This window comes from Excalfactoria chinensis, chromosome 2 (genome assembly GCF_039878825.1).
Source record: "Excalfactoria chinensis isolate bCotChi1 chromosome 2, bCotChi1.hap2, whole genome shotgun sequence".
Taxonomy (NCBI): Eukaryota; Metazoa; Chordata; class Aves; order Galliformes; family Phasianidae; genus Excalfactoria; species Excalfactoria chinensis.
This window is the reverse complement of record NC_092826.1, coordinates 125,719,956-125,741,422: the sequence shown is the minus strand read 5'-3', so window position 1 is coordinate 125,741,422 and position 21,467 is coordinate 125,719,956. Positions and strand designations below refer to the sequence as shown.

The 21,467-nt window shown below is 41.5% G+C and overlaps 1 protein-coding gene across 15 annotated transcripts in view; it reads right to left on the bottom strand.

Moving 5' to 3' along the window:
• Positions 1–21,467, bottom strand: part of KIAA1217 (KIAA1217 ortholog) — a 337,137-nt gene that overhangs the window by 33,134 nt on the left and 282,536 nt on the right. For 11 of the 15 annotated variants that reach the window (XM_072328265.1, XM_072328271.1, XM_072328264.1 and 8 more), the window contains 4 exons: positions 15,818–16,650; positions 7,887–7,991; positions 7,404–7,456; positions 129–289 (listed from right to left, as the gene is read on the bottom strand). In XM_072328265.1, the coding sequence (XP_072184366.1) occupies positions 129–289; positions 7,404–7,456; positions 7,887–7,991; positions 15,818–16,650 (1,152 nt within the window). Of the gene's footprint in view, positions 1–128; positions 290–7,403; positions 7,457–7,886; positions 7,992–15,817; positions 16,651–17,059; positions 17,171–21,467 lie in introns of those variants that run through there. The other 4 variants (XM_072328266.1, XM_072328277.1, XM_072328278.1 and 1 more) reach the window with 2 other exon arrangements.

The window sequence follows — 21,467 nt, the reverse complement described above, 5'->3', positions numbered from 1 at the left end:
GTTTGTGCTACTTGGGACTCTGCTTTTCTATATAATTCTTCTATTTCAAATCACACATGTACTAAAGGAGAGAGAGTAAGAAAGAAAAAGAAAGGTGTGTACTGAGTACCCACTTTCCCTAATCATACCTGTAGCTGCTTCATATGATGTAGCTGCAGTCGTAGATCTGACACATTGCGTTTCATACCATGCAAGCTGACTTGCATTGATGGGGTTCCAGCAGGGTGATGAATGACAGCTGACTCCACTGTTGCCAATGTGTTCTTCCCTCCAGATAAGTTAGCAGCACCTGCAAGTAAGCAACAGCAACAGGTTGAGTTCACTAACAGAGAAGGTGCAAACATGGTTCTTTCTCTCCACACAGAATCCACATGCATTTCACACAGAGGGACAAGAGAAGAAAATCACAGCTGTGAATGACGGGACTGGCATCTCACCGCTCAGTAACATTCTGAGGAGAGACTATGTAATATCCGAATGTATCCATGCTGGAACCTCAGCCACACCAGAGCACTGCATTATGACAAAACTGCTTCCTGCCACATATAGTTGAGATAGAAAAATTAGCTATATCTGCAGCTTATACTGAACAGCAGGAAATTCAATTGGTGCTGCAAGTAGCTTTGGGATTGTCTTCTCTAGAGCTGTCTTGGAGCATGTTGATGCAAATTCACAGGACTCCTGGACTGTGATTAATTATCACTGGAAAGAGATTCAAACTGCCAAGCATGGGGAAAAGGTTTCTATAGAGATTTGTGCTCTGCTGCTTAAAGTATCACAGAATCACAGAATTGTAGGGGTTGGAAGGGACCTCTAGAGATCATCGAGTCCAACCCCTCTGCCAAAGCAGGCTCCCTAAACCACGTTGCACAGGTAGGCGTCCAGGTGGGTCTTGAATATCTCCAGAGAAGGAGACTCCACCACCCCCCTGGGCAGCCTGTTCCAGTGCTCCGTCACCCTCACCGTAAAGAAGTTCTTGCGCACATTCGTGCGGAACTTCCTATGCTGAAGTTTCAGCCCATTTCCCCTAGTCCTGTCCCCACGCACTACTGAAAAGAGACCAGCCTCGCCACTATGGCTCCCACACTTCAGGTATTTATAAACCTGGATCAAGTTCCCTCTCAGCCTTCTTTCTATCAACGTCTCCAACAGCAAACGTGTAAAACCAAGAGAAAAGAAATGAAATAATGGTGTTGCAGAGAAATGCTCTCCAGTCATGTTGCAGCCAACTACTCCCCTTTAGACAAGCATTTACTCAGTACTTTGTTTACAAGTGAATACAGCATAAAACAAGCAAGCTGAGTCATCACAAGACTTTCCTATTAAGTAATGCTGTTCCTCTACACAGCATCAATACCAAGCTTGTTCTTTTAAGTCTCAAATACCTGGGAAGAAGCTTTATTTACAGGCTACAATCAAATCCCAGCTCATCATCTAGAAGTCATGTTACAACTGTCTTTCGGCAATTCACACTTAAACATCCCATATTCTTCAAACTGTCTTTATAATGTGTCCCATCTCCTCCCCACTGCCAAGAGGCAAAATAACAGACTAATAGTAGGACTCACTCCATTCTCCTATGCCCAACACTATGCAGCACTGCACAGCCGCTGATCAGCATCACCTTGTCTCTCAAGCTCTCCTGACAGTATGGCTGCAGCTCCCCAAACTTCTGAGCCACGTCATCATCTCCCTTGAACCTTCTTCCTTCTCTATGATTAAAATCAAACATCCGAGGAAACTTAAAATAAATAATCAGGGACTTTGGTCCTAATTTATTCCCACAAACACAGATTCTACCAGGTTCAGTGAAATCGAGCCAAAAGTAGTGTTGTGAGCTTTTCTTTGCCTGTCAGTCAACTTTCCAATGCACAGATGGGCATGACACATTTTTCTGTCTGGAATGAGTGTGGAAACAAGAGTGGTAGGCCTCACCTCCACCCATTCATCTCAAGTAGTCAACAAACAAAATCTCCCACTGTGCCGGGGTGGGTACTACTCAGCATAACAACATATTGTGATCACTTTGCCAACATGTGGATACCTCAAAATTCATATGAGGGGAGGCATTTTTGAAGGAGGGAATGTAAACCAGGCTGATTTTATTTTAGAAGGTCTCTGAAGAATCATGTTTCTTGCTTTACTTACATTTGCAAATCCTGTCAGAAAAAGGACAGGCCCTTCTGGCTGCACCTGTACTGTATACGGGGTGCCACGCCATAGCTTTCCAAAGATGTGCTCAAATAAAGAGCTGTTATAGTGTGGTGCTGGCCATTGTAATGCTATACTCTACCTAAATGTGCTACAGCCAGATCTGCTCAGAGCTTCAACCACAGCACTCTTCATCTCAGTGCTGAGCAAAACCTCCAGATTTTGCCATACTCCCTTATGATTCAGTGCTCTCGACTTTCAAAGAGCTGCTTAACAGGAAGCAAACCTTAAGAAATAAGCAGTGCTTGTGCACTGCCACTCTGTACCCACTCAGGGCTTCAATCTAATATATGCCAATACTTAGCTGTCCACACATACACTGCATTTTTTCCTACACTTAAGTATGTATCTTCCTCCCATATGCACTGTTTTTGCACTTTTTAAAGAAAAGGCTATTTAGTTCATAAACCCTACAGACAGAAATCACCAGAGAGTCTGAAAAACGTGGATAAGCCTCCAAGAGTTTTGATCCCTAGCCACAAATCTGAACTATTTTTGAAAGCACATCTACCTTTCTGCTATTCTTTGCCTCAAGAACAAGCTCCAAAACCTCAGCCCCCAACCCTGTGGTTATGCAGCCAAGGCATGAATCAATCCCCTCCAGTCTCTCCCCACAAGTTGGAGCCCAGTCAATTCACATATTTTCACAGCATGGGGTGCCTGCTTTCCTTTTAGTGTAGATGGACTGTGATCTGCTTCTGTAAACACTAAATGTATCCCACTCCTTACAAACCATCCCTCCTCCTCACCACCCCAGCCACCTCTTCTTGCCATGAGGCACCTCAGCTACCATCACAGGCCTGCTGCAGGCTGTGCTCAGAGCCCACAAAGTATGACAAGGGACTCCTGAAGAGGTGAACTGCAAAAATATCCATACAAGCAGAGGGCACGGGAGCACAGTAAGGATCAGCAGTTGTTTTCTCCGGGATTGATATTTTCATCAAAAAGGAATAAAAGGACAGCTGAATGAGGGATTGCTTTGTCTAGGGAGCATAGTTCTCCTTTGGAAGTAGGCCCAGTCTGTAGCTTTGCGATTAGATATACAGCCAGATGGGCTGAAGGGAAAGAAACAGCATTGGCTTGATAGCTCTTTAAATAAACCCATGTTGGAGCTAGGTAAGGGAGGCTGAAAGCAAAAAAATCCTCCCGAATTCCCTAATACTCTGGACAAAACATAAATGTTAACTTCTTTTACAAAGGCTAATGAGCTAAGCTGTGAGTCATCTTCATTCTGAAAGCACTAAGGAACTGCAGTGCAGGAAAGAGAAAGGTGTGCTAAGGAAGGCAAGGAACAGAGCTGCCAACCCCCAACATCCAACCTTTGCCATCATGCTGGCACTGCTCTTCTTCTGTTTCCCAGAACTTCTCTGTCTTTTGAAAATGCTAAGTGTGGGTTAGAAAAATGGCTGTCGGAAGACACCAAGTGTTTCTTCCCAAATTACTCATCTCGTTATTAAAGAGCCACAACATGTTAGAACATCATTCGGGGAGACATGTGACAGTTACTCAGTCCCCTTATCAACTGGTTAGAATCCACTAAACAAACAGACAAATGTAATATTAAGGTTGCAACTCTATCATTAGCAAGATGTTATGGTCAGACACCAAAATGTCCTCAAAAGACCAAAATGTTCTACAGATATCTGTGTACCACTTTATCTTGCCGATTCAAAATGAATTCAGGAACGCAGATGCTGACTGCATTCAAGAATTGGCTTGATCTACCGTCAAATGTGAGATAAGCAACCAGATATGGGCAATTCTTTAAATTCACAGATCATTTCAAGAAGGGTTGTGCATATGAAAAATGCAAATATTTAGGAGCAAAAGAGAAGAAATTATCTAGCAAGCACAGGTCACAGAGTGAGGAATCAAATATGGGCACTACATGGGTAGTTCCACTCTCTCTGTTCCCCTTTCTTGTCTTGATTTGTACTGGCAGGGCTAGCTGAGAAAGAAAGGCTCCTGAGCCCTTTTCAGGAAATACTGAAATCTCCTTCCTGTTCTTTCAACAAGGCAGCAAATGGCAAATAACAACTGGTTTTGTTCATTTTTGTTTTGAAGTCATAACTGATCTAAATTTAAACAGCTAATCCAGCATTTAATCTATCTTTCTTACTATTTAGTGAACAAAATATGGCAGAAAAGAGAGTAGGTGAGCATTTCCTAGAATATTTGTTAGTAATCTTACGATCTTTCTAGTAAGGTTTGATTTTTGAGTCACATGCTATTGAGCTGTTCCTAAATGAAGAATGCCTTGATGTTGTTCACTTCTGAAGAACTGAAGAAGGCTGTAAGGATTCAGTCATGAGATTTATCCAAGCATGAGTAGGAGAGACACAGCTAGAATGTGGAAGTCTACTGCTCTTTGAACTCACCTCTTGTGAAAAAATTGAGCCTAAAGCAATAAAACATAAGAAAAGCAGACAGTCTTTACTACAAGCTCATTTACCCCAGTGGAAAATAGGGGAAATTTGTTTAGGCTCTAATCTAGAGCAAAGAATCTAGCTAAAGACTGGCAAATGAAGAACATGTTAAATACAACAATTTAATTTATATGAAATATCAAATGTAGCAACCACAATCCAGATACATGGAAGTATCTAAGACTTAGAAATTTTGGTTTCTTTCCCTTCCCAAATTGAGCTAGCACTCTATTTTTGCATGCGTGTCACCCATCACCAGAACACATTATATAAAATACAATGTTGGTTCAACATTGATGAACCAATTTTATCCTGCACAGATGTTTTATTGTTCAGGATGGGAAGCAATTCACATTTCTGCTTACCACTGCTCTAGAAAGGACTGCTCAATCAACGTTTTATACCACTTTTTCTAGGAGATAGCCTTTGAAATTGCTAAAACTGGTATCTCAGTATGCAGCTGTCAACTGGAATTGTTAGAGTCAACTGTCTAATGGCTAATAAAGATTGGAGTGAATTGGAGGACAAAAAAGGAGCCTGTGAAAGTAAGCTTCAGGTCCTTTTAAACCCAAGCATGTTTACTTGAAGGAGAAGCATTCTGGATATTTTGACAGGTTGCCTGTATCTGACTTAATGTCTCTTGTTATATGTAATTTTGAGAGCAGGTACAAATGCAGAATATTTTATTATTTAGGATAGCAGCCCTCAGTATTAGCAAATAGGGCTGACAATGCCCAAGCAGTAGCACATTTCGGTCAGCAACACACCTTATTTCCCCTTACATGATACAGTTTAATTTTCTGATTTTTCTGTGGCTGTGTCATAATGGAAGGGCAGGATTTAGGATGCAGATGCTGGAGTTACAATGATACTCTGTGGTGCTGATACAGATCCTTGTACAGCTACATGTCTAGACCCACTGCCCTTTCTCTATCTTCCCAAGTGATCAGAACGGTATCTATTGCACAACTGAAATAAAAGGATTATATAATGTCTTGGATAATCATCTAGATTCAATCGCCTGGTTGTGAAATGGTAGTATCCCTACTTAGATGATGGGTATGGGCATGGCCGTATGATTGATTCAGTGTTTCTGTCAGCACCTGACAGAATCTGATCTTGTGTTTTGACAGTAAATTAAACTGGTCACTCCTGGTTCCCATGCAAGGACACCTATTTATTATATGTAATTTTGTCATTTCAGGCACGTGCTTCCAGTTACACAACAAAAGAGTGAAGACTCTTTAGGAATGACAGCATAAACTGGCTGCTGGTCAGATGTACCATGCTATTCTGTTGGACTGGGTATGATCTACAGGCCAAAGAATCTCTAGCCTTGCTTTCTGTGGGGTGGATAACATTTAATTTCCCATTTCTTTCGAAGTAATTCATTCACATATGCACACATGAAAAGGAGAAAGTTTGAAAGAGAACCTTTGAAGGTCATCTGGTCTAAACCCCTAAAAAAAGCAGTGCTCACTAAGGTTGGGACATCCACCCCAGTGCAATGGATCTGCATATTCTGAATTATCATATAGGTTATTTGCATGATATGTGGCCTATGCAAGTTGGAAATACTCCAAATTTGCAGTGACTAATGACAAGGAAGTAGAGAAAAGCCTAAGAGCGTTTTGCAGCTGTTTTAGAAAATGAAGGAATTTTCAATAAGCTGCTTTAAACTGATAAATTTCAGCTTATTTCTTCACAGCCTCAAGTATTGCTCTCCCCAGCCAGGGGCCAGCAGGAAGGGAAGAGTTGGAACCAGACCAGAGAACGGTTTGGGAGCAAAGCTCCAGCACCAGGACATTACCTTGCACTCTCTTACATTTGCTTGATAGTTTCCAGGTCTGGTTTGACTTCTGTCGGTTAGGAAGATATACTGCAATTCCAGATAAACAGGAATCCTGAACTTGAATTAACAGCTCCAGCAGAAAGGCTAGTTAAGTACATAACAGATTTGCTAATAAATGTGTGTGGTTTACTACCTGCTGGAGCACAGACCACCCTGTGGGAACAGCCTTACCAGGAAGTAAGAAACTGCCTTTATTTGCATTCAGTGCATGACAAAGGGTGAAGAGGAGTCATATAAACACACCCACCCACCCTGCAGACATCTAAAGCAACAGCCCAAACACAAAGAGCTCCAGTCACATGGAAATCTTCTTTCACAACAGCATTAACTCTACCGTTTAAACATTTAGCAGCTCTCGAGTGGGAAGCTAAATTAAGACCAGATCTTGTAGGCTTCACCATAATCGACGCTTGCTCAGAACAATTTAGGAGCACACTAATAATTACTAACAGATCAATATGGATCCATTACGGAAAGTACTGTTTAGCTCACTGCTGAATTCCTTAGTGACATCACACGCATAGAATCCAACTGGTAAGATAACCTTAAAGTTCAGGTGTCAAAAATAGGAATTAAAAGCTTAGCCTTCTACACTGATAGAGATACATCTGGGGTTAGTGACAAATGTATATTATAGGTGAGATTAATCACTAAAAAAATCGCCGTATGCAGAAACCCTGTATCTTTTTTAAACCATTTGCTGCAGTTGTGACATTCATTCCACCTCACACTGTAGAAATTCATCTCCGATCAAAGATGCAATTGACTTCCATATCCTGAACTTAAACTTTGCATCTGTCAGTGTAGCTAACAGAATGTAAGTAAAGTTGACATTTCTATTAGCTGGGATGCTAGTAAAGTTAGGGCTATTCATATACTAGAATAATTTGTAAATTAAAAATGAATTATCTTACCTGTAGCATCAGCGCTGCTTTTGTTGGACACGATTTTCAACATCATCTTCTCACTGAGCAATAAAAAGAAAAATCACAAATCTCACTTACTAATAATAAAACTGGTGAGGTTTTTCATCAGTAAATCAAATGGTCTCATTTTGCATTTATATTTTTAATCTAAATCACCAGTAGCTTGTGAACTGCTGTTTTTTTTTTTTTTTCTCGTTTAATCAGTTTCAAGTTAAGCAAGGAATGGTATATAAACAGTAGAAAGCACAGAGATGTACCTACATTCATTCTTTTTTAACATAAACAAGAGTAATGCAGTAATCTCTATTTATTCTTTGGCAAATTCTTCCTCTCTGCCTAGCATTCTCATGGGGATGGCAAAGATACTTTAAAAGATTCAGCGTTTTCTTACTATTACATTCAAATACTACTTTTGTTGATTGATTACTGAAATCATTAGAGAGAAACAGATTTAATGAATTCTTTTTTTACCTAGAAGCATCTTTGCTATTACTTGTATTTGGCCCTTTTAAAAGCGCAGACTGAACAAGACCAGTTAAACTGGCAATCTGTTTCTCCATGGCTTGTATCCTCTCTCTGAAAGACAAGAGAACCGTTTGTTAAAGCCAGATATATTTGCTTTCAGACTTGTTTTTCTAGGTGAATGATTACCATAGGAATCGAAAGACACTGCAGAGTTGTGCAAAGGCTCATGGCTATCAATTTGCATATACCTTGGTACAGCAGCTTACCACATCTTGGGTTGGACAGCTTTTGCATGTTAACAGACAATAAAAGAGACATCTGCATAGTTAAAAAAATAAAAACAGCAACCCAGATAATAAACTTCTAATGATTGCACCAAAAAAACAAAAAAGGCACCTAATACAATCAATAACGCCTCTTAAAATTAGTGAAAATTATTGTTTTCAGCATCACATTTATTTAATTTTATTAATTTATTTTACCTCTACTGGGCCAATAATTCTGCTTGTGCATAAGATTTCAGGATTAAAATCCTTTGACTTGTTACTATTTTTAATTTTGCCAAAGCAGTATTTTATCTGTGAAGCATTTAATCTGCCTGAGCTGACAACTTCCCAGCCCAAATCCTTTGCACCTGACATCACAACTGACTGCTCTGCAAAGGACAGAAGTGTGACAGATCAGGCACAGCACACTGAACGCAGGCTGTGCAGCACAGTGATAGCAAAGCAGGTTTGTTTTCGCACCCACTTCCTGAGAAATTCCTAAAAACCAGAAGAAAAGAGAGGTAGAAGAACTGTAAGAAGTATGGACAGTGTTTTCCGTGACTTACCAAATGCCAATAAGCAACAATAATAACATTTTTTTTATAAGAGGGCGAACACACATGTCTTTGTCTTTGCACACCATTTACATGGACGCATACAATGGTCAGGTACCTGGTGACTTCCTTGGTCAGCTCCGTAACAGCCTTCTGCTCACGCAGGTACCTACTTTCACATGCCAGTACATCAATGGCACACCACAGTGCAAAAACACATGAGCATGAGATATCAGACAGAACCTTTAGGAAATGTGTCCCTCTATGCTAGCACTTATGTGACTACGGAAGCACACAAAAGGAATCACTGACAGTGATTTTGGAAGACGGCTGAGAACGACACTTCTCAAAAAGCAAGTCAAGCAGCAATGGCTCATGGAAGAAGACAGGACGGAGGCAGACCACATGGTAAAGATGGCACACTCAGCCCCGGATGCAGCGTGCCACAGGGGTCATTCATCACCACTGTGCTCTCCTAGGCACACAGGAACAGCAGTGCCACCCCCATCACACCGTTTGCAGCTTGTGGCCAAAGCAATATGCCAACTGATAGGGCCATGTAAACTGAAATGTAGGTATTGATACAAAGGCAAGCTGAAATGATACAGAGTGAGAAACCAGCTCAACTCATAAGCCAGCCAGGGTATCCAGGCTAATTATTTCATTCACACTCCATGAATGAAATAGACGTTTTCTGGGCCAGCACACAGATATCATAGCTGGAAGACACTCCAAAACACCCAATGTTCAGAGAACAGGACAGCAAAGCAACTAATGAGATGCTAACAGACACAGGAGGGACCAAGAGCATGCTCAGTCCATCCCCAGCTAGCAGAAATGTTCTTACTGCGACTGAATACAATGTGCGCTCCTTACTTTTCTGTCTTCATGCTGAAAGGTATTTTGAGCGGTGGCGAGAAGACTATTGAATCGACCTAATTCCCTTCAAACCAAAAAATACGTTACAGAATTTCCACTGTTAAAAGTTTTAAAATAAACTGGTTCAGGTACAGTAACCTTTGGAACAGAACAAGTACAAAAAGCCTGGGATAAATATATTCTAACAAATTTTAATGCAGCATTTTTGACACTTAATAACAAAAACATTTCTTTTTCTCAGATAATTATCACAAACCCTTCCTGGAACTAAACTTAATTGGAAGTCTATCTGTTTTACCAATTTATAAATATGTTTTTTCCACCTCACACTGGATAATCTGGAAACAATTTTCTGCTTCAAATAAGATTATGGCAACACAGAGCCTATCTTGTCCTTTGCCATGAAATCTAGGAAAATATGTTGTTAAGAGGGAGAGGGATGTTCCAGAGATAGGAGATGATGAAAAACGAATGAAACACTGGAATCAATTGCACAGAGTACATTACTTTTCATATGGTAAAAGCATTAAGAATGTGAAGAATCTACACATGCTCTGGAGCTGCTCCCTTAAACACGAGGCAGGATTTTTCCCATAATCATTTCACCATAATACCCAGGCTCATTATGGCCATTAGCACCAAATGCTTCAAAAACAAGTGTCTGAAAGGAGAAGCCTTTCAAGAATTAAATAAAATGAAGTGGTTTTTGGAGACCTTGTGGTCTGATTGAAGGCAGTGGGAGGAAGGGGCAAGGAGGGATGGCGCAGGCCAGGTGGTATGACTATGCTGGGCTGAGGTGGCTGGAGGTCCAGTGTACTGGTATACAGACATGGAGAAGCAGTGATGGCTCTACAGCCACGTCAGCTTCCCTGGCAGGGGTTGGAAGCGAAAAACCTTCAGGCAGAAAAACCTTCTTCACTGGTGCTTCTTTTGCCAGCTCTGGTAGTATGTGAATGAAGAAGTACAGCTCAGTCCTCAAATTAATTTCCCAGACAAATCTGAATCTCTTCACCACCCAGGAAGAGAAGGGAGGGTCACTTCTACAGCACTTAGGAAAGAATGTGCTGCTTTATCAGCCTTAGCACTAAAGGGCATTGTTTCACAGTGTTTTCCATTGAATGCTGTGAGAGCCAGACATGGTGTGGTACAGCAGAAAAGGAGGGGACAAGGTCAGAAGTGACTCCCAGCCCTAGCTGGCCTCTTGGTCAGACTTGGCTTTGGCTTTTCACACACAGACCTCTGCCAGCAAAGCAGGCACAAGCACCTCACCACTCTTCTTCCTCCCAGCAGCCTATTTCACAGGCATAGCTATGCCGAGGCAATCAGGCCCTGCCTCAGCATCTCACTCCAAATTCAGCAGAAGTAACATAAACCCTTGCCTGTACAAGGGCTCTGTGCACTGAGACATCAGGTTTCATCACTTGGCTTCTTCACTACAACCTCACTGAGTTTTCGTGTCTTTCTATCTACTGCAGCTAACTGGAATTAATCTCAAGCAGGGTACAGTGTATTGTTAAATTGGTACCCACTTCTCATTGTGCTGCTATTTAAGCGTGGCTTGTACGTTTCTTCCCTTTCCTGAGGGTATTTTTATTATTCACAGCACTGGGAAGATGCTTTGTATAGACACAGACTGGGCTGTGTAACTGTTTGTTCATGTTCCTGTCCTACTCTAGGCAGTGCAGTGATTGAACATAACAGACATACTCAAATACCAAGTCTGACACCACAAACTAATTAGCAGACTATCCTGGAGAATGATTTCCAGTGACTACATATTCATACTTCTCAGCAAGTGAAGTACATGTGGTAATAAAAGGAAGGTCAGAGACAGGGAAAAAATACATTTCTTTCTACATCACTCTATGAGATGAACAGTTCTTGATTCACTGAAAGGAAAAAGGAACAGAAGTAGGTTGGCTTTTCCAATGGCTTCTCTAGTAACAAGTGGAAATGGCCGTCAGACCTCATCCCAGATTCTGCCTGAAACAGTGATCTCCAGGAAAGGTGTGCGGCAGAGAACAGCAGAGCTCTTCCATATTCTGCTCTCTTTCCAAGGGAAACATTTTGCACAGGTGAATATTGTGCAAGAACAAGGTTAAATTCAAACTTTCTGCAGCTTGAAGTGAAAGCGAAAAGGTAAACAAAGAAGTGCTGCCTGCTTTGATACTATTTGACAATTCCAAGAGCCTGCATCTCATAGTCCCTCCAGATAGTTCCCCCAGCAGAAGGAAGTCAAGGTGCAGTTTAGCTTACCACCATCTGAGCTGCTTACCTGTCTTTTTTGACTGGTAATTCCAGACCTCTGGAAATGTTCTACTGTTTCCAACTACAAAGACATCTGCAAGCTTCTAGATTGCAAACACTAGGCCACAGGTCTGTAATGGGTGCAGCAAACACATGTTTCTGTGGTTATCTGCTGTCCTACAGAGCAGTTCAATCACTGCCTGACTTTGGGAGTGGGGACACCACTGACAGAGAGTGTATCTCCGAAGTCCACCTTTCTTGTCTCTCACTGCCCATGGTTTTATGGAGTATGAGCATTTTTTCTTGATGCAAGGCAGTGTCTACTCATACTTTAATGCAACAAACAATAAAGCGTTGTTATGATGGGAACAGTGTACAATCACTTAAATGTGCCTGTTACACTTTAGTCTCTAACTGCAAACTGTAATCGGAGAATATGATCACATTTTTGTTCAGTGAGCCATGTTTTAACATCATGTTTTTTTCACTAATGTGGCATAAAAAGGATTTTTAGAACATCCCGGGGCAATATGCGTTCTTAAGAAATAGTTTAGAAACAAAGCCTTAATTTCAAAACAGTGAGCCTTTGTCATTTGTTTGGAGAGGAAATGGCCTTGAGTTGTGCCAGAGTAGGTTTAGGTGGGATGTTAGGAAACACTTCTTTAAAGAAAGGCTTGATAAGCACTGGAATAGGCTGACCAGTGAGGTGGTTGAGTCACCATCCCTGGCTGTGTTTAAAAACCATTTGGATGTGGTGCTCAGGACATGATTTAGCAGAGGGTTGTTAGTTAGGGTACTATGGGTAGGCTGTAGTTGGACTTGATGATCTTCAAAGTCTTTTCCAACCTGAGTGATTCTATGATTCTATGATTCTGTAAAGAGGACAGAAGTTGTGTTTGGGCAGAAAAGAACCAGAGCACAGTACTCCTTTTGAGGGAAAACAAAACAAAAAACAACCAAACAACAACTGTATAGAGTTATCTTGTTCTTTTTGGGACTGCATTTTAGTGAGTAGAGTCATATTCAGCACCAGCCATGAAACTGCCCCAGATTTTGCAACATAACCTGTATTGTAAATGCAAGGAATGTTAAGTGAAATGGCATCTAGCTCAATGCACTTTTGAATAAGCTTCTTTCCCACTTTGCCAACATTTAAACATCTGTTTTGCCTGTGGTAGTTTCCAGAATTGTCCACCATAAACTACATAAATGGGCCATCCAAAAAATGATGGCAAATCACTGTTTAAGCAGCTTATGCTCACTCACAAAGATTTACTCATTCTTCCTATAAACCTTATATTTAAGGAATGCTGACTTCAGAAAGATGAAGTGCTGCAACTTGCTTGATCTTTTGTGCATATGAATACTAATGATATTTTAATCTTTGAAATCTCCATGAGCTCCTTTCTTCTCACTGTTTTAAAAGTCCTTTATATAGAAGTCTTCTAATAAATGAATTACTCTGAGAATTTATTTAGTTCCTTTTGTGGCAGAATTAGCTACCTTGAAAATACCTGAGGTAAAACAGATAAAAGAAAGAGTTACATGAAGAAATAAAACCCACCTCAACTCTGACTTAAGTAACAGACTCAACAAGACTGGCAACCACAATGTAAAATTAAAATGGGAAACTCTAGAAAAAAGAGATAGGAGATACTATGTAGTTTTCATCTTTTTCATCTTAGGTAGATCCAAATCAGCTGCAGCTATCATGTCAAAGATAACAGACCTAATTTCTTCAACAAAACCAGGATATGCTCAGTGAGAGGTCTGATCTGCTCTCAGTACCCAAGATATTCTGATGAAGTACACAGATACCTGCTTCAGCTACTGATAGGAAGAACGGAAGGAGAATTAATGCAGGAGGAGAGATCTAGCTAAACTGGCATTCTCAATATTTATTTTGATCTTTTCTCTGCCTTATACTTGCTCTCTGCCCTAGCTGTGTGTTGCCTCTGAGGCTGTGACAGCACTACTTCAAGGTTATTTCTCAAAAGAGAAGTCACAAGGTATTTTCTTTCTTTTCAGCACACCTCACTAGTGACTGAAGGAGCAATGGTGCTGAGATGGTGGGTTTGATACTTGCAGGGGTCTCGACCCACTCCCAGCTATCTGCAAAGTTGAATGTGAGGATGAGGAGCTTCTCAACGCAGTGTGCAAACACAAAAGACTTCTCTCCTTAGTACTGCCAAGATTGACAGATAAGCAAACCTGCCTTTTTGCTGCTAGCTCACACTTGACTCTGCATGCACACTGGCTCAGCACAACACCATCCTTGATATTGCAGGGATTAGAAAACATAACAGTTTGCATTAATTACTTTTAGCTTTTGGAATTATTTTTTTAAAAGTCACCATTTCTTAAGGTTTAAAAAAACCCACAACATGACAGACATTTTCAGAATGATTTTTTTTCAATGCTCTGTGGCTCATACTCCATACTGAATTTTAAGATCATATATTTATTTGGGAATATAATTATGCAAATTCTATTTCCATCATTGTAAATATATCTTGGAACCCAAACTAAAACTCCTGTACAATGCTGTCTTTAAGCAACCGCTGATCTGTATATTCACAAAGACACAGCCTGTGTACCAGAGTGAACAGATGAGATGCTCAGAGGAGAAACAGTGGCATAGGCTGGGAAGCTGTTGGTATGCTCCCTCAATTCCAGCCCTCTGACATGAATCCTGCAGAATTTTTTATCTGATCTCTTGGATTAGAAATTGAAAACGTTGTACAAATTATTTCCTTGTTGTCATACTGGATGTTTGAAATGATATTTCTGGTACATGAATCTTTTTTCTTGGAAATAATAAATACAAACCAGGTTTCACTGACTCTAGACTCTAATAGCCCCTTGTGTCAGTATAAATACCAAGCTGGTATCAGCATTTAATTTTTTGAGGGAAATCGATTTTCTTCCATTTTCCATTTTTTTCCCAACAAGGGACTTTGCAGTACATTTTTCCTTCCACCTAGCATAGTCAGAGGCATCTAATTGTTAATAAAGTTGCTCAGATGGAAGAGAAGTTTGGGGCCATATGAAGTTCCGTATCTCCCCAGTGGTTAATGCAGTCAGTAGTTACCTTTGGCCTTTGTGAGCTCAGCATTTTCCAGCTATTCATCTTCACTTCCCTAAAGAGCTCAATAAAAGTTAACAGCACAAACAATATGCTGGAGATTAGAGCAACTCATACAAGCATACAATAACGGACAGGCAGCTTAATGATTTTTCTCTTCTAGGGTAGAGTCTACAGCAAGAGAAGCCTTCACAGACCTTTGCGTAAAGCTGATCCTTAAGAGACAGGAGAGATCATCACCATCATTCTCAGTGCAGAAACATTAACAACAGTCAGGTCACCAACTATTTGTGATGGTAGAAAGAATCACTGGGAACAGCACTCTTATTTCAGTTTCTTCCCTGGGATAGACTTGCTCTTCTCAGCAGTTTCCCCTCGAGGAATGTTATTACAAACAACTGTCCTATTTTTATGCAAATTCATGTTTTACAGGAGATAAGACAGTAATGATAAATTCTTCCAATTTCCTAACACTAGATGAGAAAAACTCCACTCCATAAAGAACCAAAATTGTAATATCAGAGTGTCACTCTTAACGGGGGTGAAATATATTCCCTTATTAGCAGGAACAGAACATCATTTGTTCTTGTAACATGATCTGGTTGCCTGGAAAGAAAAATCCTAGTTAATCATTTTATTTTATTATATTTTTTTCCAATGACTGAAATTTGCACAAATGGAAATAACTAGGGATTCATCATGAGCTGACAATACTTTCGGATTAATAATGGGTGGTGTCGCATTTCCTCTAAATTACTAACTACCTTGACAGACAGCTAATAAACACCGCAGTCCAGCGCAGCAGCCTCCTACACATCACAGCATCCCCTGGGTGTACGCCAACACAACATGCGCACATTAGGAACATTGATTATTTGCATAAATTAAGGTCTGGCTCTGCCTTACCTTGTCTCCTTGTCCTTGGGCAATGCAGGTGACCCATAGCCAAAAGCCTGTTTGTCGATGGGAGACGGCACTGCTTCTGCCATGCCCGGGTGGCTGAGGGCACTTCGCACTTTGGCGTCCACAAAAACGGGTGGTCCTGGCTCCTTTTTGAAGGACTGGCGGCTGGGAGAGGCCCTGTCAGGCTGGATAGAGTGGGGAGGGACGTGTGCACTATGGTGGGGATGGATATCGATCATGCGCATATCAGCCACCCGGTGGGGTGAGGCGGGAGGTGTTTTAGAGCTGAGTGTGGGCAAGTGGCTCTCCGGGTACTTTCGTGGCTTTTGTCTGTACAAGGACTGCTCCAGCATTTCAGGCTGCATAGAGGGGTTACAGTATGTGCTCGATGACCTCATGGCACTGCGATGGTAGGCGACAATGTGATCGGAGACATCGAGGGGGTGTCCGCTGTGGGGTGCAGCCACGCTCATCCTCCCCTCGTGAAACAAATATGGGTCCCCATATAGGCCTTCATTTCGGATCAGGGCCAAGTTTTTGTTACTCATGTCCTCATCTGGTTTCACATCCCGCCTCTCCAAAATGGCACTTGGGCTGGGAGATATGGAGCGTGATGCCGACACGCTGGAGAGCCGGTCCCTGGGGATGGTGGCATTGCCTGGAACACCCATGGGACGTCCCCCTCCGTAGGGGATCCTGGATGGAGAGGGGGGCATGGAGTGGGGAACTGGAGTGGAGGGCGGAGAGCTGGGCATCGCGTGGGAGGGGTGTGTGGCAGATCCAGAGCGGGAAGCGCTTGGGCCATCTCGGCCCGTAAAGGCAATTTCCCTCTGCATCTGGAAACAAAAGGAAAAACATACAGGATGTAAAATTACCAAATGAGCAGAACGTGATGAGGATTGTGGTGACATCAGCATTCACAGAAATAAAAACTACCTTCAAGACTAAATAATTTGTCATCTGTATAAATAAAACATATTGGGATCTCAGTGCCTAAATAAAATAACCTATAGACAGCAATAAAAAAGGCTGCATGTTAAAGGGTTATGAGAGTTTTAAAAACACATTTTTGCATGGAAATATTATATCATCCTAATCTGTTATTCAGTTACCCAAGCAGAAATCAGGCCTCGGTGCTCCAGGTACACAGAGCTGATACAGACTGAAGCAGTTCAGTAATCAGACACACATGCTAGAGTTCACTGATTCCACATCAAGAAAAAATTACTGGCATCACAAACATACCTGAACTCCTTAGACACATGTAAAAAATAAACATTACAACTCATTTTCCATTTACTTCAGTGCAGGATTTGGCTTTTCCTAATACCACGATGTGGCCCTTATTATGCAAAGAGTAAACAAAGCATAGGGGACATGCACATTTACTGACACACAAGTTGCATGAAAACAGTCAGTCCCTATAAAACACAGGCCAAAAGTTCCTGCACCACAACCAAGGATAAGAGAGCTTAGGAAAATGAATACAGGACGTGCTCAGAAAGCTACCAAATATTATAGTTTTATAATCAGCATCATTAATTGCTAGCAGTACAGACTGAACAAATGAGGAAAAGAAAGGGAAAACTTCCTTACCAACATATGAGTGCTCCCTTAACTAAGGCCATTGCAAAAACCTGCAGAGAATGCATGAGCTCCTGAGACTGCAGCATCACTCTCTGCCCAACAATGACCTCCTTAGGTGACTGAGCACCATCAATGGCACACAGCAGAGAAATTCTCCCTCTAGCAAGCATCACGTGCTTGCTCTGGAGCCGTTCAGGTCAGGTGGATAAACGAGGAGATGATAAAGTCAGCTGGGTTCCACCAAGTACGTGAGAAAAAAATTAAAGCTTCTAAAATTTGTGTTGGCAATTTCAGCTTCTCTCTGCATCATTTCCAAGGGATTCCTAAAGTTACACAGCACATGCTTCTGTGCAGTTGATCTAAAATCTTCATCGTTTTTCTCCCCTCTCACTCCTTGCTTTGACAATGTGACAGGATTCATTGCAGTAACAGTGATCCATGGCTGATGAGGCAAGAAATTGTATTCTTTCAATTCCTGACCCACCACAGGTTTTTCTGTTGGTGAGGGAATTGCAGTGGTGGTATATAAACAATAGCTGCTCTCATCACAGCAGGCTCCACACTTGGGAATTACAAATGACGTTCCCCAGGGCCAGAGATCAAAAGTTTGCAGTATCAGGTATCAAAAAGAAGAAAAGAGATAACCCGATTGTGGCAGCAGCAATAATAAATAAGCGCAACAGAACAAAGGAACGAGTTGGGATGGGTCAGAAGCATTACCCAGCCAAAGGGGAACACAGGATAGCTTTCTTTATTTTTCACAAACAATTACTGAAGTCTGGGATTTAAAATAAAACTAAGCAGCATTTTCAGTGGGCATTCAACAGAGTTCTTCATCTGACTTGAAGAAACACTGCAACACACCAAGCTGTGTTGTGCCAACAGAACAGAAAGACTCCTCCCAACTCTGAGCCACTTTGGACTCACACCTATAGAGATAGACAGCAAGAGATATTTTGCACTGAGAGAATGGAGGAGGAAAGACCTCCTTGGTCCCCATCATACAGGCTGTATCATGTCCTGCTTCGTTATATCAGCTAAAACTGCAACAGTTCCAACAGTATCTGGCACACAAACCACAGGCACCGGGATGCACTGGGTTGCAGTGAAAGGAAAATTCTGATGTTTCCTTGCAGAGAAGAGAAAATTTCCATGGGAAGCTTTGAAAGCTTATTTTATATCCCCTAACTTCTGGACTTCATATTCCTGTATATGCTCATTTGTTCCTCATAAGTTAAAGAAATCTGTCAAAGAAAAATACCTATTTTCCATCTTACCATATTCCCATACTTCAGGATGGAAACGATCAGTTCAAGTACGTAGCTCAGCTATTGCTCAACATCCCGTGTCTGAGTACTGACGGTTACAAAGCTATTTACTTTTGCTCTTTGCATTAATATAGCCCATGTAGCGCACAGCCTGAAACAAGACTCCACTGCGCCAGGAGGGCACAAAACTTGAGCAGAAAGCCCCTTCCTGAAAGGTTTCCTTTCTATTTTAGGATGTGACTCAGTGCCTGGGTGGAGTGTGCAGCGGGGGAGAGTAGCTGGAGCCATGGAGTCTGGGGTGCCCAGCACTGGAGGACTGGGGCATGTGAGCTGGGCAGGGCTGAGCGCCAGGCAACCTCACTGGTCACATTACAGCACCTCCTGCCGCCTGCCCATATTTTCTCGTTCTACTTTTTTCCCTTCTCCAAAATCTCTGGATTCTTCCTTAATGGCAGCTTGAGAAATTAAAAAGATGGTCTCTTCGTGCTTCACAGATAGACATCTATTGTGTGATATTCAAGGCCCATTACTCTCTCCCATATATACTCCACTTTCTGTACTGTTCTTTTTCTTCCTGTCCCACACATATACTCTATATGTAGGCTGCTTTGAGCCACATAGTCTTATGCTGTATGACTCAAGACAGAAAAAGAGGATATTGGGCATATCTGAGCCTGTAAATACTAGGTGATGTCACAGACAATTGCTTTGGGAATAAAAGGAAGACGATTTTTTACTGTAGGCATAGGATCATGCGCTTTTCAACTGCAGCTATGTAATATATTTGCCTGAGGGTGTGGTTTTCTTGAGCACATAGCTCTTCCTTGTTCTTGCTCTCTGTAGCCTGTACATCCTTGAAATAGAAACCTGTTTGTCAGTTCTGGAGGTTAAAGTCTGCTACAGCCATTTGTGTATGAAACTCTGAAGGTGAATGGCACTGGTAAGAATCTTTCACATTCAGTAGTAAAAAATATCACACCACATTTAAGCATCTCCCGAGGAAGTTTCTGGTCAGTCTAACAACACCACAGTTTGTAAGATACAGACTTGGATTTCTTCTTGTTTAACAAAACAATAGGGGCATTGGACACATACTGAAGAGTGAACATCAGACAAAACCATCTATGTTTTTTATTTCAAAATTAGTTTGTTGACTCAGTAACATGCTGTATTTTAAATGCTATTATATGCAGAAAAGTAGCAAACCAGCTTTCTATCCACTCAAGAAGATGACTTTACAAAGAGTTTCCTTGGCTTCTGGTAGCTCACATAAAGACTGAGCAGAATCAGTGTCTCTGCATATAGCAGAACACAAATCTTGCTGTGGCTCCTGGCCTCCTGAATAGCTCAGCTCCCCCGAAAGAAGGACTGTGTCACAGCATCATAAGGTGGGCTTCTCACAATGAGGCAGTCATCCTTTCTTCTCTCTCTTGGGCTGGCTTCAAGGCACCATTTGTACCTGCAGCACACATGGGACAGGGCACAGGGAGCTGTGCCCACAAGCATACCAGGGCAGTAGCAGCTAGAACTACGCTACCGCTGATTCATTAGCACCACACCAATCCTTCATCTCCCCAGGTATCTGGATGCCAGAGGTGCAACCTGACTTACACCATTATCTGCTAACATCTCACAGCGAAGCACAGGCAAAGAGAAAAGTAGGTGAGGGTTTCTGACCTGGCAGCCCCTCCCATTGCTCTACAAAGCCTTGCCTATCAAGAGAGAGCACCACAACTGGATTCACTCCAGGGATTTCAGCTTGCCAAAATACCTAGATGAAGCATGTTCCTGTAATGGTGCTCATCCCTGCACTGTCCTGAAGACACCCTGGAGTTCCCAGCAGACACCACCATTAATCACCTCTCAGGCATGCAAAGCGATTACTTTTTCTTACTTTCTTGTCTGCACCCTTTATTTCCCTGAGGAAACTGAACATCTGCTCCTAAAGCTGGCTCACCCAGTAGTAAACTGAGGACACTTGCAAAGAATTTTATCAAGAAATTGGACAATGTTTGATGCAAATGCTAGATAAAAACTAAATACTGATAACAAAACCAATCAATCCACTACATAACAAGTACACTCAAGGTAAAGAGACATTGCTCACTAGAAGAAAATATTAAAAATGAGGCAGTCCTTCCCTTTGTTACTCAGGAAAGGTTTATGTAAGGAACCCCAAACCTAACAACAACACAATCCATTAGTTCTTCTCTGATAAAAATAAATTGACAGCCTTACTGTACCAGCTGTCCAAAACCCTGAGTTTAATCATTAGTTGCCCTACATTATATTGTATCTGTCATAGATGCTCTTTCACCAAGGTTGGGTTTGCACAGCTGAAAGCACAGATGAGCTTTTGCAAAAAAATGTCATATAGAGTTTTGATATTTCTAAAATAATATCATTTACAACATGGCACAGCGCATTTGAAAATTACAGAAAAGGTAAACAGTTTGAAAATGACATTTTTAGGTACATGTACCATGACCGTCTCTCTAAAGCCTCATGCTAGCACACATCACTGAAAGTTTGTCGCCCTTGCTTGTCCTTGCCTTTTCTTTGTGTCTCTTTCAATTCCTACAAATTTTCTCTTTCTGTTGAGCCATTACAGAAAATAACAGGCTGGCTACATCTGCAGATTCCTCCAGCTGCCCAATGGCATACTTACAAACTGCAAGCACATTACCAGCATCTTAGCTTTTTCTGGTCAAGAGCTTTCCAATGAAAAATAATTTCATCAGACAACGTTAACCTAAGAGAGCTGAAAGATTTGCTAATATGTCAATTAAACGAAGGTG